The sequence below is a fragment of the Nyctereutes procyonoides genome, unplaced genomic scaffold, assembly GCF_905146905.1.
Source record: "Nyctereutes procyonoides isolate TBG_1078 unplaced genomic scaffold, NYPRO_anot_genome, whole genome shotgun sequence".
NCBI lineage: Eukaryota > Metazoa > Chordata > Mammalia > Carnivora > Canidae > Nyctereutes > Nyctereutes procyonoides.
Window position 1 is genome coordinate 23773058 of NW_026575049.1, and position 18465 is coordinate 23791522.

Here is an 18465-nt window from a genome sequence, read left to right on the forward strand (position 1 = left end):
CAACCACTAAAAAAAAGATAATACAGCCCAAAACACTACAGATAAATAAAAATGGATTTCTAAAAAAAAAAGTTCAAGTAGCCCAAAGGAAGGCAGGGGGGAAAAAAACAACAGAAAACAAAATGGGGGCAGCCTGGGTGGCTCAGCAGTTTAGCGCCACCTTTCGTCCAGGGCGTGATCCTGGAGTCCCGGGATCAAGTCCCACGACAGGCTCCCTGCATGGACCCTGCTTCTCCCTCTTCTGCCTGTGTCTCTGCCTCTCTCATAAATAAATTTTAAAAGTCTTTAAAAGGGATCCCTGGTGGCGCAGCGGTTTGGCGCCCGCCTTTGGCCCAGGGCCCGATCCTGGAGACCCGGGATCGTATCCCACGTCAGGCTCCCGGTGCATGGAGCCTGCTTCTCCCTCTGCCTATGTCTCTGCCTCTCTCTCTCTCTCTCTCGACTATCATAAATAAATAAAAATTTAAAAAAAAAGTCTTTAAAAAACTGAGTTCATACAGTGTGTTCTTTGGTCACAGTGAGATCAGAAATCCCTGGGTTACATACTGAAAACTTTCCCTCTAAGATTGGAGACAAGACAAGGCTGTCTGCTTTTACCACTTCTGTTGAACATGGAACTGGAGGCTCTAGCCAGGGGTATTTGGGTGGGAGAGGACTGTGGGGAGTCATAGAGAAAAGCATGCATATTGGAAAGAAAAGAGGAATCCACTGAAAGATTACTAGAATAAACACAGCAAGGTTGCAGAATGCAAGGTCAATTGATATACTTACAATGAGTAATGTAAAAATCATATTAGAAAAATTAGCATAGGATCAGAGTAAAATAGGATACATTTAATACTTAAATAAGTGTACTTAAAATCGGTGTAAATTTATATTCTGAGAACTACAAAATATTGTTGAATTCAAAGGGATCCTGAATAGCCAAAACCGTATTGAAAAAGAAGAGAGTCAAAAAACTGACACTTTCTGCTTTCAAAACTTAAAATGCTGCAGTAATCAAGACAGTGTGGCACTAGCATAAGGATAGATACACAGACCAATGGACTAGAATGGAGAGTCCAAAATTAAAGCCCCATATCTGGTCCATTAATTTTCGGCAGAGGTGCCAACACAATTCAGTGGAGGAGAGAAGAGTATTTTTAATAAATGGTGCAGACCACTGGATACCCTCAAAAAATAAATTTAATGGAAAATTTAAAAGTTTTTTTGCTTTAAAGGTACATTTAAGGGACTCCTGGGTGGCTCAGGGGTTGAGCATCTGCCTTCAGCTCAGGGCGTGATCCCGGGGTCCTAGGATCAAGTTCTGCATCGGGTTCCCTGCAAGAAGCCTGCTTCTCCCTCTGCCTATGTCTCTGCGTGTTTCTCATGAATAAATACAATCTTAAAAAAAAAAAGTACCTTTAAGAAACTGAAAACCCTCGGGATCCCTGGGTGGCGCAGCGGTTTGGCGCCTGCCTTTGGCCCAGGGCCCGATCCTGGAGACCCGGGATCGAATCCCACATCAGGCTCCTGGTGCATGGAGCCTGCTTCTCCCTCTGCCTGTGTCTCTGCCTCTCTCTCTCTCTCTCTCTCTCTCTCTCTCTCTCTCTCTCTGTGACTATCATAAATAAATAAAAAAATAAAAAATAAAAAATAAAAAAAAAAGAAACTGAAAACCCACAGGAGAGAATATTTGCAAATCACATATTTGATGAGGGAATTGCACCCAGGAGAGATGAACGCTTAAAATGCAACAGTAAAAATACAAATAGTTCCCCTACCAAAAATGAGCAAAGACTGAGTAGACATTTCTCAAAAAAACAAACAAAAAACCAAAAACCCACCCAAATAGCCAATGAATACATGAAAAGATGCTCAACAACACTCATGAAGGGGGAAATGCAAATCAAAACTCAATGATATATCGCTATACATCCACTAGGATGGCTGTAATCAAAATATAGACATAAAAACAGGATATGGAAAATTTGGGACTTCGCTGGTGAGATTTTTAAAGTGATGCGGCAGGGACGCCTGGGTAGCTCAGCAGTTGAGCGTCAGCCTTTGGCTCCAGGTGTGATCCTGGGTGCAGGGAGAGTCCCACAACCAGCTCCCTGTGCCAGGAGCCTGCTTCTCCCTCTGTTTATATCTGTCTTTCTGTGTCTCTCATGAATAAAATCCTAAAAGAAGAAAGAAAGAAAGAAAGAAAGAAAGAAAGAAAGAAAGAAAGAAAGAAAGAAAGAAAGAAGAAAGGAAGGAAGGAAAGAAAGGAAAGAAAAGAAAGAAAGGAAGAAAGAAAGAAAGAAAGAAGAAAGAAAGAAAGAAAGAAAGAAAGAAAGAAAGAAAGAAAGAAAGAAAGAAAGAAAGAAAGAGAAGAGAAAGAAAGTGATCTTTGGAAAACAGCTTTGGAAAACAGTCTGGCAGTTTCTCAAAAAGTGAAACATAATTACTGTATAATAAAGAAATTCTCCTAGATATGGATCCAAGAGAGATTAAAAACACATCTGCATGAAGGTTGTGTCGAATATTCACAGCAGGGGCACCCGGGTGGCTGTTATTTGAGTGTCCGCCTTTGGCTCAGCTAATCATCCTGGGGTCCTGGGAGAGAATCCCATACTAAGCTCCCCGCAGGGAGCCTGCTTCCCTCTCTGCCTATGTCTCTGTCTCTCATGAGTAAATAAATAAAATCTAAAAAAAAAAGAGTATTCACAGCAACATTATTCACAGTAGCCAAAAGCAGAAGCAACCCACATGTCCACAGACATGTGAATCAGCAAAATGTGATCCCCACCCACAATGAAATATTACCCTTAAAAAGGAAATTCTGAGACCTGCTACCCCGTGGATGAACCATGAAAACGTGCGCCGTGGGATAATAAGCCAGACACAAATAGTGTATGATTCCGTTTATTTGAGGCACCTTGCGTCGTCAAATTCATAGACGCAGGAAGTAGAATGATGCTTACCAGGGGCAAGGGGGGAAACAAACGGGTGCAGAGTTTCAGTTGGGAAGGCTGAAAAACTGGAGATGGGTAAGGAGGTTGCACAAGCATGAGAATATACGTAACGCCACTTAGAAGTGGTTAAAAGGTCAACGTCAACGAGGCCTTCCCGTTACTTGGGGAAGAATGGAAGGCCCAGCTCCCTCCACGCCGACATTTACTGGCGGGTTTCTGCGCCGACTTTATTCAGCGCAAACAAAGGTGAGCCAGGGCGGGAAGGCGGGCCCCACGCCGCGCCGTCGTCATGGAAACGCGCGCACGCTCCCGGCGCCGGACTGCAACTCCCGGCGGCCCCCGCGGCTTCCGGTTGGCAAGATGGCGGCGCGCAGGAGGAAGCGTGGGGCGCGGGACTCGGAGCCGGAGATTCCGAGCCCCCCAGGTTACTCAGGTAAGGGGCCGCGGGTCGGGGCGGCGGCTCAGGGACCCCCCCCCGGGAGCGGCCGCGCAGTGGGGTGCGAGGCCCCCAACATGGACGCGGCGGGCGGCCCTCCCGGGTCGGGCCCGTTTTGGCCACCGCTTCCCTGGGGGGTAAGCCCGTCTCTGGCCACACTCTTTTCCCCAGACCAGCCCGTGCCGCCTTCACACCCCGTCCCCGCCCGCAGGTGGGCCCACCTGCCGATTCTGGCCCCTCTCAGCCCACAGCGGTCCGCATCCTCCTGACTTGTGCTTGCCCCTCCCTCGGTTCGCCCGGGTGCCTGAACGTGCTTTCTAAGGGAGGATTTCAATCAGATTTTGCCTCTCGCGTACCTACGTGCCCTCATACCCCCTGAACTCCCTCCAGTGGTTTTACAAGTTGGCACCTAAAACAAAATCCGTGATTGCTGACTCGTAGCCTAGCTCACATGTTGTGGCTCAGCCGACCTAGAGCTCTTGCTGTTCCCCTGAAGCCACAGGCTCTTTACACCCTCGGGGTTTTGCACTCTGTGCCCCCCCCCCCCCCTTTTCACACAGGCTTTGCCTTGTGGCTTTGTTAATTCCTCGAAGAGGCTGTCCTGATGGCTTGTCCAAAGGCCTCTGCCTCGAGACCACCCTGCACTCTTTCCCCCTTTCTTCTCTATTTGTCATGTGCTTGTTTGTTCATTGCCTTCTGCTCCCATGTGGGCTTCCTGAGCGCAGGTATTGCAGCTGTACCCCCACTGTGCTCTGAGGAAGGTGGTGCAAGAAACAGAAAACAGCCCCTAGTGTCATGGGACTGTCAGCCAGTATCCAAATGATAACGCAGATAGAGACTTGGTGACCGTGAGAGACCTTGTCAAGGCACCGAGCAGGTGGCTCTAACTTGGCACGTAAGGCTCTCTCAGGAAGGAAAGCTAAAGCCGAAGAATGAGGGGGGGAGGGAAGAAGGTTGATGTTTCAGGGAAAGGGAAACGTGAGCATGGGTGAGGCCTGGACTTAGAGATGGTCGAGTGGTGGGCTGCACGGTGGTGGGGGGAGGACTCTGCAGACGGATGTGAAAGGTGGTCAGGGTCTGGCAGGGCCTCCAGCAGATGTCAGGAGTTGGGTATCAACACCAGGAGCAGCAGGTTTGGACTCCGCTCTCATTTTGCTCCCCATTTGTAATAATTACCCATTTAGACTCTCTCCCCCTCCTTTGTGGGCGCCTCTCGTGGGAAGTTCCTTTGTTCATTCACTGTCACAGCCTGCACGTACTGCGCATGGGCCTAGGGCAAGAGCGGATGGACAGATGGGACTGGAAGGGGACACCTGAGCTGGATTTTCACACCATCCCTCCTGCCCCCGTTTCCTGTCCAGCCATCCCCATCAAGTTCTCTGAAAAGCAGCAAGCTTCTCATTACCTCTATGTGAGAGAGCACAAAGTTCGAGAAGGCACCAAGTCTTCCTGGCCTCAGAAGCGGACCCTTTTTGTCCTCAATGTGCCCCCATACTGCACAGAGGTGAGCCGATGTCTGGTGGGGGAACCTCGGGCTGGCCGGGAGCTCTAGGCAGCGGTAGGTTCCCACCGGCCTCCACCATGTCTTTATTGGTGAGATGGAAGCCCCAGCTGAAGCCCCAAGGGAGGGCCTCTAGAAGGCTGCTTCGTGATAGGAAATGGCTTTTTAATTTTCTTTTCTTTTCTTTTCTTTTCTTTTCTTTTCTTTTCTTTTCTTTCTTTCTTTCTTTCTTTCTTTCTTTCTTTCTTTCTTTCTTTTCTTTCTTTCTTTCTTTCTTCTTTCTTTTCTTTCTCTTCTCTCCTTCCTTCCTTCCTTCCTTCTCTTTCTTTTCTTTCTTTCTTTCCTTCCTTCCTTCCTTCCTTCCTTCCTTCCTTCCTTCCTTCCTTCCTTCCATGGGGCTTGAACTCACAACCCCAAGATCAGGAGTCACATGCTCTATCGACTGATCCAGGCACGTGCCCCAGAAATGCCTTTTTAAAGATTTACTTACTTCAGAAAGAGAGCATGAGCATGCACAAGGTAGGGGGCAGAGGTAGAGGGAGAATTTCAAGCAGGCTCCATGCCCAGCGCAGAGCCAGATGGAGGGCTCAAACCCAGGATCCTGAGATCACGACCTGAGCCAAAACCAAGAATCAGACACTTAACTGACTAAACCACCCAGGTACCCTGGAAATGTCTTTTTAGAGCTGTGTTATAAAAAGTATAGTTCTAAGAAGCTCAAACCTTTTTGTTATTACCCAGGATTCTTTGGATTACATGTTGTTTTTCCCTGATTATAAAAGTGGTACATCTCCATAGGAAAAAAATAGAAAAAGATAAGATTAATCTCTAAATCTATGTGGACATTAACTTTCTTTCACAAAGACAGTTTTGCATTACACAAATTTACAAAAGAGAAACTAATGATGTTGCTGCATTTTAGATGAATAGTTTTTTTTGTTTTTTTTTTTAAGATTTTATTTATTCGTGAGAGACTGAGCCCGCTCAGCCACCCAGGCTGCCCTAGGATTAGGTTACATAACAAGAATACGCAAGGACGTTTCTGGGGTTATTTGGAGTATCTTGATTTTATGAGCCAACCAACTAAGTTTTCCTCCCTGCAGCGGCCATTTAAAACTGGAGTTAGGGATCCCTGGGTGGCTCAGCGGTTTAGTGCCCGCCTTTGGCCCAGGGTGTGATCCTGGAGCCCTGGGGTCGAGTCCCACATTGGGCTCCCTGCATGGGGCCTGCTTCTCCCTCTGCCTGTGTCTCTGCCTCTCTCTCTCTCTGTGTGTCTCTCATGAATAAATAAATAAAACCTTTAAAAAAAATAAAATAAAACTGGAATTAAATCCATGTGGTTGGACTCAGGCTGGCAGTGATCCTCGTGAGGGGAGAGCCACGAAGGGATTTCTTGGGCAAGGGCTTGTTCTGTTCCTGGGTGCTCAGTACGCAAGTATGTTCAGTCTGTGAAATGCAGCGAACTATAGACTCGGGCCTGGGCCCTTCTCTGTACACACATTACACTTCAGGAAAGGTAAAACATGACACCCTCTCCTCTGCTTCTTTCTCTAATTGTAAAAGAATCTTTAGAAATTAATATTTCACTTGAGGATTCTCTCCCTCTGCCTCTGACCCTCCCTACTGCTCGCTCTATCTAAAATAAATCTTTAGAAGTTAATAGTTCTTTTTTGAAAAACTATTCAGGGATGCCTGGATGGCTCAGCCGTTGAATGTCTGCCTTTGGCTCAGGGTGTGATCCGAGAGTTCCAGGATCGAGTCCTGCATCGGGCTCCCTGCACAGAGCCTGCTTCTTCCTCTGCCTGTGTTTCTGCCTCTCTCTCTTAAAAAAAAAACAAAAACAAAAAACAAAACAAAAAAACCTAATCCTACTTTGTTTGAGGATCATTCACCTAGAGAAGTGGGCAGGGAAAGATATATCGTTCAGCAAGATGGCCTTTTCATTGTGATTTTTTTTTTTAAGATTTTATTTGTCAGGGGGAGCGAAAATGTACATGTGCACAAGGAAAGGGAGAAGCAGGCAGAGGGAGAAGCAGGCTCCCTGTTGAGCAAGGATCCTGATGTGGGATTTGATCCCAGGACCTGGGATCATGATCTGAGCTGAAGGTAGATTAGATGCATAACTGTCTGAGCCACCCAGGAGCCCCAAGATGCCCTTTTCAAAGTGAGAAATCTCTGTCAGGGACAAACCAAACAAATCCTGGGCACATTCTTCCAGCAGGGTCCTGTCATAAAGCCAAAAAGCTTATATCTGAATTCTGTCATGCACTAGGTCTCCTCCCTTCCACGTCTCCTGGCCAGTGGAGGTGTGTTTGGTGGTTTTTGTTTTTTTTTTTCCAAAGATTTTATTTATTCATTCATGACAGACAGAGAGAGAGAGAGAGAGAGAGGCAGAGACACAGGCAGGAGAAGCAGGCTCCATGCAGGGAGCCCGACACAGGACTCGATCCCAGGACTCCAGGATCATGTGCTGGGCCAAAGGCAGGCGCTAAACCACTGAGCCACCCAGGGATCCCTGTTTTTGGATTTTTTAAAGATTTATTTATTTTAAAAAAGATTTTATTTATTAGAGAGAGAGTGCATAAGCAAGGTGAACGGCAGGCGGAGGGAGAGAGCAAAGCAGACTCCCCACCCAGGTGCCCCAATTTTATTTGAGAGCGAGAGCGAGAGTGAGCACAAGCAGGAGAAGCAGGCTTCCCACTGAGCAGGGACCCTGACGCAGGGCTTGATCCCAGAATGCTAGATCATGACCTGAGCTGAAGGCAGATGCCTAACCGACAGAGCCACCCAGGTGCCCCTGGAGGTTTTTTTTTTTTTTTAACTTAGAGTTTGGAATATGAAACTTCCCAAGGTTGTCTGGGGGCTGTGGGAGGGCAGGGTGGTGACTGGGCGGAGGAGGGTGTGGCTTGCTCAGGCCTGTGTGCGTGCCCCCGAGTTGGGCAGACCTGGACTCTGAGACCTTCCGGGGCCGCGATCCCCTAGCAGTGCTACCTGGCCAGAGGGAGGCCCCCTGAGGCCTCACACTGCGCTTTCCCCCCGGGCCTCGGCAGGAGTGCCTGTCCCGCCTCTTCTCCCCCTGCGGTGCCGTCCAGTCTGTGGAATTACAGGAGAAGCCCGACCTCGGCGACAGCCCAAAGGAGCCAAAGTCGAAGTTTTTTGACCCCACACCTGTTCCAGTAAGCCTCCGAGTACTGCGGTCTGCTAGCATGGGGGCGCGGGGTGCAGCTGGTGCTGTGTCCCCAGGGTGCGTGGCGGAGGTGGTGTTGGGGTGGCGGTTCTAGGCCAGTCCTTGCTGCGTGTGGTTGAGGATGCCTGCCAGTAAGCAGCGGCCCTTCCCTGGATTTGCCACATCCTTTAGCTTCTTGTCCAGCTCTTTCCATCGTCCTGGGTAAGAGCTCAGCGACCATGTTGCTTGCCGCCCAGGAGGCCCCCTCGCTCCCCACATGCTTCCCCACGGCCGGGTCTTGGCTCCCCGTCCCAAGCCCACGCCTCCTGGCAGAGCACAGTGGGGGCTACTGTGTGCTGTGTCCTCGTGGTACGTGGTGACCTCGCTTCCCACTGAGTCCCCCTTGTAACTGGAAGGGAGGTCCTGGTGTCCCACCTCCCCTCAGTCGCTTTTAGCAGAAGTTTGAAAACTGGGAATGTGGCCGTCCCTCCTCAGGATTACAGACCACTTCCCAGTTAGCTTCATGTCCAGGACAGCCCAATGCGCGTCCCCTGGTCCAGCGACAAGTCAGGCTGAGGGCAGGTGGGAGCCCTTGTGCCAGGGACCTGGGGACGTCCTGGCATTCTGACCTCTCTCCTTCCCCCAGGGCTTCCAGGTAGCCTACGTGGTGTTCCAGAAGCCAGGTGGGGTGTCTGCAGCCATAGTCCTGAAGGGCCCCTTAGTGGTCTCGACAGAGAGTCACCCCGTGAAGAGTGGCATTCACAGTCAGTACCGCACAGTGTTGGGCACCTGGTTCCCCCCCGGGTTGGTGGGGGAAGCATTGTGGGCAGTTCTGCTGGGTCCACTCACCCTGAGAGTGGCCTGTGGGAGGCTGAGCTCGGGGTGGGCAGAGGGGACAGCCCTGCTTGCCACCACTGGAACCTTCCTCAGCATATGAACCTCCGGTGGAAGGGGGTCCCGACTGTCTGGGCAGGATGTGCCCCGAGTGTCAGGCCTGAGGATGCCTCATTTCCCGCCCTCAGAGTGGATCAGCAACTACGTAGACTCCGTGCCGGACCCTGAGACCTTGAGGGTCGAAGTGGACACGTTCATGGAGGCGTATGACAAGAGGATAGCTGAGGTGGGGTTTCCGTGGGGGCGGTGGTGTCCTCAGTGTTGTGTCGCTCTGGACCAGCTGGCCAGTGGAGATTGGGAGTTCAGGCTCCCTTGTTCCCTGCTGAGTCCTGCGTCACCTGGCCGGGTGACATCTAGTCTCTAAGTGGTCTGTAGGAAACCCTCTGAGGGAGGAGAAGGCAGTGTTGGCATCTCTGTGCCCCACACCCCCTATGCTTAGCTACTGGGAGGGAGAGGGCACAGCAGGTGGCAGGGGTGCCCAGGGTGGTTGTGGGTGCAGGAGGGAGGGTGGGGAGAGCACCCCAGGCTGCAGGGCGGGTCCCAAGGGTCTGCCCATCACGCTGTCTGTTCCTTGCAGGAGGAGGCTAAGGCTAAGGAGGAGGAAGGGGTTCCGGACGAGGAGGGCTGGGTGAAGGTGACCCGTCGGGGTCGGCGGCCTGTACTGCCCCGGACAGAGGCAGCCAGCCTGCGGGTGCTGGAGAAGGAGAGACGGAAGCGTGCCCGCAAGGAGCTGCTCAACTTTTACGCCTGGCAGCACCGAGAGACCAAGATGGAGCGTAAGGGAGCACTCCCAGCCCCGGGGCTTCAGCCCCACTTCCCCTGGCGCCTGGGACCTGTGCACGAGGCCCAAGGCTGCTGCTGCTGCCAGCCCTGGCCGGAGTGCAGAGCTCCCAGGGGCGGGCCTGGGGGTGTCCTGGGGCACAGGCTTCCCGACAGGCTCTGGAGTTAGGGTCCCCCTGTTGCTCACCCCTGGGTTGTGGAGAGGCTTCAGACACACCTGGGGTGTAGGACTACCTGCAGACCCCTGAGCAGTTGGTGCTGGAACCTGTTGGCCTCCAGCAAGGGCCAGGCTGCAGAGCTCACTGTGGGGACAGGGAGGGGCCGCTGCCAGGTGTGTGTGTGTGTGTGTGTGTGTGTGTGTGTGAGAGAGAGAGAGAGAGAGAGAGAGAGAGAGAGAGAGAGAATGTGTACACATGTGGGGAGTGGGGCAGGTACCCTTGGGTGCAGTGTGTTAGGGCGAGGACCTGATCGCCTGTGGCCACCTCACAACTCGTGATGATGGTGAGCTTGTGCCCCTATTTCTCCACGTTTGCAGGGTGGCCTCCTGGGCTCTGGCCTGGGCCTCGCCAGGGGCACGGGCTCTGCAGCGATGGTGACCTGCCACCCAGGCACCTCACCCTCCTGCCTTGCTGCTGCTCCCCACTCTGGCACCTTCTGTCGGCACTTTGACTCCTGCTCTCCTCTCTGGAATCGCCGACGGCAGGCCTCCATCCACTCTCCCTATGGGCTCCCGTGCCCCCTTCTGTACTCCTCTGACCTGGTCACATGGTGACTAGAGCTGCCACCTGAATCTGTGGCCTGAGGGTGGAGTCCCTTTACTTCCTGACAGGCAGAGGCCAGGAGATGGGCCCTCCACACCCCCATAGCCACCTGCCTTCATCGTGGGTGTGTGGTGGGGGGTACTAAGGGAACAGGTGTCTTGTTTGCTCTGTGCTCACTCTTCTGGTGAGTTTATTCTCAAACCTCAGGCAGTGCTGCCCTGGCTTGAGCTTCTGCCTCTGGGCCTGTAGGCTAGTCTGTCTCCCAGGGGCCCAGATCACATTAGAGCAGAGGCCAGTGGGGCCACACTGACTGACAGCCCCATTCTCCCCTTCCCCCAGATCTAGCCCAGCTGCGCAAGAAGTTCGAGGAGGACAAGCAGAGGATTGAACTGATGCGGGCCCAGCGCAAATTCCGACCCTACTGAGCCGAGCTGATCCGGGGGCCCCGTGGAGAGGCCTGGAACACTCGTCTCCAATCTGAGCCCACACGGGTGGGGTGAAGGACAGTGTCTTCCCTTGGTTCTGGAACTTCAACAGGGTTGGGGCCCAGTGCTGGCGAGGCCGGTCCAGCATGAGGGCCTGGCTCACAGGGAGCCACCCACCCGGGCCACGCTCGCTTCCTTCTGGTCTGTGTTCCCAGCCTGTTCCTGGACTCTCTTCTCCCTTCCCTCCACGGAAAAGTCCCCATGGGGAGTGAACAGCCTCAGAAGCAGTGAGAATACAAGAACATTTATTTTCCATCCAGCTGGGCAGCCACCTAGCCACTCCTTCCTCTGCCCACCTCCAGCTTGGTGCAGATTATCAGCCACAAAACAGACAACACCCCAAAGTTCAAGCAGTGTCTCCCCCGTGAGGTCAACATGTTAAAAGACTCTTGCCCTGTGTCCCCACCCACCACACCTGGAATCCGGATGGGAGTGACGGGCACAAGGCCTCCAAAGCCCCAGGTCCAGGCTACAGCTAGTGTGGGAGCCTCTCCTTGCTCTGCAGAAAGGCACTGATGATGTCAGCCACATTCTGGGGTTGGTTCAGGTGTACGTAGTGGTTGCCCGGGACTTCCATGAACTGGAACTGCTGCGGAGGGGAGGGCATGCTTGGTCAGGTGCAGCCCAGGTAAAGGGGCTCTGCTGTGCTGGGGCCTTCCCGGGGCTGCTGCCTTACAGAGGTTTTGAAGGGTTCCCCCCGGGGCAGTGACCTGCTGCTCCTTGGGGCCTGGCTCAGAGCCAGGGAGAAAGGTCTGACTGGGGGGAGGAGGGCTCCAAACCCTGGGCTTCTGGGCCATTCTGAGTTGTGAGGTTATAGAGCTAGGCTGGGAACGGGGCCAGCAGTCAAGAGCCCTGCTGGTTCTGAGAATTGTCAGGGCTTAAAAAAAGAATACAGAGTCTTTCAAACTTGATCCTCTGTGGAAGACACGAAGGCACTGCCTGCCTTTGGTGGTGATGCTGAGATGTCTGCAGAGCCCCGGGGTCAGGTGTTCGCAGCAGGTGATGGTCACCAAGTGCCAGGTTCTCTCAGGGACAAAGTCTGAGTCCCAGCCCCCACTGAGGAGACTGGTCATCTGGTCACCCTAGAAATTCTAGGGTGGCCTCTAGCCAAGCTGGGCCATGGGCTGAGGGAATGTGTGTGGAAAATAATACTGGGAAACTACCAAACTGTTTGCTGTGCCGAGTTCCATGTGAACCCAGGGCTGCAGGGGCTGACCACACCCAGCAGACCCGGGGCCAGACCAGAGGTCCACATGCAAGCCGAGGAGTGGGTGAGGACCCTCCTAGACGTCACCCTGGCTGAGCCTCATGCACCTACCTCTTTTAGGACAGATCTCAGCGTGTCTAGCACCAAAAGCATGACACTCTTGTCAGTGACATCTCTTTCCACGTTAAAATAGCCTTGGCTTGCTCTGGAAAGTAAAAGGATTGGTTCACTTTGTGGCCTCCTTGCAGTGCCTACCCCCTGCCTTGGCTTCCAGGGTAAGAGGAGACCGTCCTGGGCTTGCTTTTGACTTTTGCACAATTGGGTGCCTGCATTGTCTTGGGGCTCATGGTGGCCCACAAGCTGCGGGTTTACCTCGGGAGGTGGGTGGGGAGGGAGGGAGACCTACCTGCCTGCGGCCACCGCCTCTAAGTAGCACAAGGCTTGGGCCTCTAAGTAGCACAAGGCTTGGGTCCGTGCTTTGTCTCTTCACACCTTTACTGAGATTTGGTTTCACCCCTTTAACATGTACCACTCTGTTTTTTACATACTTAAGATAGAGTCCTGCAAACAGCTACAGTTTCATGCACGAAGCACATAGAAGTTTGCTCCTCTTCTGGCTAAAACGTAGCCCACTGTGTGGATGCGCCACATTCTGCTTGTCTGCTGACAGGTGTTTGGAGGGTTTCCACCTTTGAGCTGCTGTGAGCAGTGCCGCTCTGCGTGGTCACGTTCACGTGGTGTGGACTTGTGCTGGGCACAACTGCTAGGTCTGACGGTAACGGCTGGAGAAGCTGCCGGGCTGTTTTCCAAGTGGCTGTGCCATTTTGCAGTCCCACAGCGAGGGTTCTGGGGCCTCTGCATCCTCGCCAACACTTGTTCTCAGACTTTGTCTAGCCATCTTAGCGGGCGTGCAGTGTACCTCATTGTGGTCTGGATTTGTAATGGGTCTGCTTCTGAAAGCCCTGTGCTCAGCACCAGAGACCCATGTCCCCAGAGGTCACAGTTCCTGCCTGGGGCATCCCGTGGTGGAGTGGAGAGGGATCAGCCTCACTAAAGGAGGTCGGTGAGGCCGCAGGATTGCTTCTGGCTGGGTGCTGGAAGGCGGGGACCGCAGGGGTCTGGAGTAGCTATAGGATTTGGTAGGGCGAGCAGCCTGGCCTCCTGCCAGAACTGAAACCTCATGGGGGAGGCCTGAGCCTCTTCTTGGGCATGTGGCTCACTTACTTGATAAGCAGGACCTGGGCCTGCAGCTGCTTGATGGAGTGCACCAGCAGCTCCCTGGTCAGGAAGGGGACGCTGTACTCCACCTGCAGAGACAAAACCAGAGTGAATTCTCTCCACAAGGCGCCAGGGCTGCCTCGGGACAGCAGGGGTCATGTGGCGCCACCGTGGCCCTCTGCCCCAGGACCAAGTCCATTACCCAACCACGTCACCTCCAGAGGCGTCTCTAACCCCCATGAGCCAGAGACCCTGCCTTTCCCCCTCAAATCTCTTCTCCCTCTTTCTGGGCTCATGGCTGCCCAGCCAGACAGCAATTCCCAGATATGGGTGGTTTACATCCCTGTGTGGTTGTGAGGCTAAGATGCAGAAACGTGACCCGGGCAGCTTCCGGGCCTAGATTTTAGGATTCGCTGTGGCGCCTCATCCCTCCCACCATCCCCAGGTCACCCAGCCAGGCCAGGCTCCAGACTCTGCCAAGAAGAGTCCACTATGTGCACAGACCATTTCCAAGAGAAAGTGGGGTGCTTGAGCCACTGTACGGAGTGAATACGCCCTGATGTCCTCCCAGCCCCTGCTGGCCTCTGTTGGAGCCCAGGCCACCCTGTATGATGACCCTGTAGGGGTCTAGGGCCATGCTGTCCCACATGGTAGCCATCAGCCACATGTGGCTAGGAGTGCCTGAAACGGGGCTAGTTCAAATCGAGATGCGCTGTAAACTACACAGTGGATTTCGAAGACAGTATAAAAAAAATGGCAAATGCCTCACGTTTTTATACTGATTACATCTTGTGTATACTGAATTAAAAATATTAAATTTGATTCTATTTCTTTTTAGTCTAATATTGCTAACTGCAAGAAGTGGAATTACATGAGGCTCATATTACACTTCTACTGGAGAGTCCCAGAACTCAAGGCCTGACAGAGGAGGAACTCGATAAACGTGCACTAAGTGGATTAATTCAGCAACGCTCGCATGAGGACCGACTGTTAGGTCATGCCCAATACTCCACCATTGGCGATAAATTAAAATTCTTATGGAAACACCCCCCCCATCACAGGGGAAGCCAAGAGAGCACATTGCCCTTGATCTTCCCTGACCTCCCAGCCTTCTCCTGCTCCTTTGGCAAAAATGGCCCTGGGTGCTCTTCCAGAAACAGACATTTCCAGATCATCCACAGGCCCAATGAATGAGGATCTACCGGGCACCCGGACATGCTGCGCGTCCTCTCCTGGCGGAGCGTGGCCTAAGGAAAAAGCATGGAGGTGGCTCCCGCCCCCAGAGGAGCTCCCTGGACCAGGGCTAATGGGCAGATTGAAATAGGGCTTTCCAGGGGACCGGAGAGGCTAAAGGTGCACAGTGGCAAACAGGAGATGGCGCCAGTGCTAGGCTCAGGCATCTGCTCCCACTCCCAGCCTCAGCCTCCCCCGATGTGCTTCTCCAGCCAGGACCCAGGACCCGGGTCCTCTGCCTGGGGACTCAGTCGGGCCCTCAACTCAATTATACGTTGGTCCTCAAGGAAGGGACAGGGATGTCACCTCTGCTCATGTCTCCAGATGTGACCAAGTCTGGGGTTTTGCGGCGGTTCCCTCAAAGCCACAGTATGAGGATATTTCTCCAAGGGAGCCTTTAAAAGCAAGGGCTGCTGGCTGTGCCCTTTCTTCTCTTTTTTCTGTGCTTTTACCCTCCTCTCCTCTAACCTATCTCTAGTCCATTTTTTAAATTTTTTTTATTTATTTATGATAGTCACAGAGAGAGAGAGAGAGAGAGAGAGAGAGAGGCAGAGACACAGGCAGAGGGAGAAGCAGGCTCCATGCACTGGGAGCCCGACGTGGGATTCGATCCCGGGCCTCCAGGATCGCGCCCTGGGCCAAAGGCAGGCGCCAAACCGCTGCGCCACCCAGGGATCCCTCTAGTCCACTTTCATTCCCTGATCTGTATCTTTCCTAATTCAAGTGTAACTTATGGCAAAGTCCCCAGATTACCTGTCAGCTCAGGATGGCCTTTCATTTAGTGATGCTCCGTGGGACCCAGCTCAAAGGCTCCCTCCTGGGGTTTTCTCCAGGGACACCACTCTTCAGACTGCCAGCCCATCCATCTGCCTCTCTTTGAACTTCAGGTAAATGCAATCACAGAGTGCTCTTTTGCTGTGTGTTTGGTTTTTCATTCCTGCTCCAGTGTGTGTGAATATATAACAATTTATGCATTCTACTGTTGAAAGACATTATGGGTAAGTTCCAGTTTGGGACTATTATGAAGCCTCTATGGTCATCCTCACACATGTCTTTTGTGCACACAGCCCTCATTACTGCCAGGTATATACCTAGGAGTGGAATTACTGGCTCGTTCACATGATTTGCCTATATTTTGGCCTAGCAGTTCCTGCCAAACAATTTTCCAACAGGGTTGCATCAATTTATACTTCCTCCTGCAGTGGAGAATTCGGGTGGCACCACATCCCCATTAAGACTGGTGTTAAAAAAAAAAAAAAAAAAAAAAAAAAAAGACTGGTGTTGTCAGGCCTTTCAATTTTGACACCAGTTTCTACACCCCTCTGGTGGAGGTGTAGCAATATCTCACCGGGGTTTTGATTTGCATTGCCCTAATTACTAATGATGAGGAGCACCTTTCATGTGCTGCTTGGCCACTTGGATAGCCTTTTTTGTGAAGTGCCTATTAAAATCTTTTGCCTGGGGATCCCTGGGTGGCGCAGCGGTTTGGCGCCCACCTTTGGCCCAGGGCGCGATCCTGGAGACCCGGGATCGAATCCCACATCGGGCTCCTGGTGCATGGAGCCTGCTTCTCCCTCTGCCTATGTCTCTGCCTCTCTCTCTCTCTGTGACTATCATAAATAAAAAAAAAAAAAAATAAATTAAAAAAAAAATAAAATCTTTTGCCTGTTTTTAAAAATGAGGTGGTTCTCTTACTGATTTCTAGGAGCTCTTTATATATTCTGGATAGGAGTCCTTTAGCAGGCTTATGCATTTAAATATTTTCTTTTAGTCTGTGGCTTGACTTTTCATTCTCTGTGTCTTTTGAGGAACAGAAATTCTAAATTTTAGTAAAGCTCTACTGATCAGTATTTTCATTGATTCACATATGTGTGTTCTATTTAAACTATATTGTCTATTTTGGGGTGCCTGGGTGGCTCAGTTAAGCATCTGCCTTCAGCTCAGGTCATGATCTTGGCATCCTGGGTCCTACTATATTATCTACTTCAAGGTCATAAAGCTGTTCCCAGGGTTCATTAGAACCTTTACTGTTTTCATATTTTGACCCACAATCCATTTTTTTTTTAGATTTTATTATTTATTATTCATGAGAGACAGAGAGAGGCAGAGACACAGGCTCCCTGTAGAGAGCCCGATCTGGGATTCAATAATCCCAGGACCTGGGATCACAACCGAAGCGGAAGGCAGACGCCCAACCGCTGAGCCACCCAGGCGTCCCTACAATCCATCTTGAATTAATTTTTGTATATAGTGTGAGGCAAGGGTCTAGGATCAGACTTTTCCATATGGATAACCCATTGCCTGGCACCCACTATATTGAGGTGATGCCTTTACTGTAAATTAGGTGGTACCCACTCATAATTTTACAGTAATTAAATTCCCAAAGCATGCTACAAATTCAGTCATCCCAATATAAATTTTTAAATAAGCGCTATGCCCAACGTGGGGTTTGAACTCACGACCCTAACATCCAGAATCACATGCTCTACCAACTAAGCCAGCCAGGCATCCCATCCCAATTTAGTTTTTAACATAAGTTGATCATTCCAAACTTCATTTGGAAGTCAAGATATGCAAGAAAAGCCGAGGAAAATGTGTAGAAGAACAAGGAGAGAGCACTGGTTCTAACTACCAAAACTAATTAGAGATAGGAATTAAAACAAGTGGTATGAAAAAAAATAATAATAAATAAAAATAAAATAAAACAAGTGGTATGGCTTGAATGGTGACAACAATATCAATGGAACAAAGAGAGTGCAGAGATAGACCCATGTTAGAACTTTTATCTTTTGTGATTCAGTTTACATCCCGAACATGAATTTCCAATCAGTGGGCAGCCTGCTGCACAACAGCAATGTGCTGCACAAGGCATGGTCCTAAGAAAGGGAAGGGGTGTTTACAAATGACCCCAATAGTATCCAACACAACCTGCACTCTGGGACAGTGAAAGTCGGGGCCCTGCACTGTTGCCTGGAGGGTGCCGGCTCAGGCCAGGAGTCCAGCTGGAATCACTCTCTGGAGGGAAGCTTTCCAACGGGGGCCGCTAAGGACCCCACTGGTTAGGATCTGGCAATAAGCTCCCAGCCTGAGGACCAGCACACAGAGGACAAACCACAGAGGAGTGAGCCTTGGTGGTTAGGAGGACCCCCCAGTAACTGGCAGTGGACCAACTGGCTACTGATCTGGAAAGAATATCAAAATGGATCCCTACCTCACACCTCACTTGAGAACAGATCCCAGTTAGATCAAAATCAAAACTCAAACATTCCCATCCCCTTGGCTGATGCCCTGCTCCAGGGCTTATGTCCACACCTGGGCCTGGGAAACAGCTCTCAGTGGTTGAGGCCAGAGCTTCCCACCTCTAATGACAGCATCTCAAATGTGCAAAGCATTTTACCCTCTTGAGCAATCTCATTAAGAGCACCATCTGAGGGCACCTGGATGGCTCAGCCAGTGAAGCATCTGCCTCTGGCTCAGGTCATGATCTCAGGGTCCTGGGATTGAGCCCAACTCGGGCTCCCTGCTCAGCGGGGAGCCTGCTTCTCCCTCTCCCTCTGCCCCTCCCCCTCCTTGTGCATTCTCTCTGACTCTGTCAAATAAATAAAATCTTAAAAAAAAAAAGAGCACCATCTGGGAGCACCTAAAGTGATAGCCCTGTCTGCGCTAGGGCACTTGACACATGGACTTTAGGTAGTCTTCACAGCAACCCCACAAAGATAGGCCTAGGGGCTGGCACCTCCTAGCTGTTCATTAAACCAACTGGAGTGATGAATAAATGAATGAATGCACTTTATTTCTGCACAAGACAAGGGGGCAAGTGGCTTGTCCAAGGTCACACAGCCTCT

At 51.4% G+C, this 18465-nt stretch overlaps 2 protein-coding genes and 1 non-coding gene across 5 annotated transcripts in view; 1 reads left to right on the forward strand and 2 right to left on the reverse strand.

Moving 5' to 3' along the window:
* The first annotated feature begins 3298 nt into the window (after positions 1 to 3298).
* Positions 3299 to 11353, forward strand: RRP7A (ribosomal RNA processing 7 homolog A). The gene is made up of 7 exons (XM_055328232.1): positions 3299 to 3372; positions 4737 to 4879; positions 7927 to 8052; positions 8689 to 8806; positions 9065 to 9162; positions 9514 to 9712; positions 10817 to 11353. Exons 1-7 carry the CDS (start codon positions 3300 to 3302, stop codon positions 10900 to 10902), a joined length of 843 nt encoding a protein of 280 aa, XP_055184207.1. The 5' UTR covers position 3299; the 3' UTR covers positions 10903 to 11353.
* SERHL2 (serine hydrolase like 2) overlaps positions 11194 to 18465 on the reverse strand; it is a 38312-nt gene continuing 31040 nt past the window's right edge. For all 3 annotated transcript variants that reach the window (XM_055328229.1, XM_055328231.1, XM_055328230.1), the window contains exons 10-12: positions 13394 to 13476; positions 12281 to 12374; positions 11194 to 11551 (exon numbers count right to left, since the gene is read on the reverse strand). In XM_055328229.1, coding sequence (XP_055184204.1) covers positions 11438 to 11551; positions 12281 to 12374; positions 13394 to 13476 — 291 coding nt within the window. In that variant the 3' untranslated portion in view covers positions 11194 to 11437. The remainder of the gene's footprint in view (positions 11552 to 12280; positions 12375 to 13393; positions 13477 to 18465) is intronic.
* On the reverse strand, positions 17055 to 17127 carry TRNAQ-CUG (transfer RNA glutamine (anticodon CUG)). Its single transcript has one exon. It is a non-coding gene; the product is annotated as a tRNA-Gln (tRNA).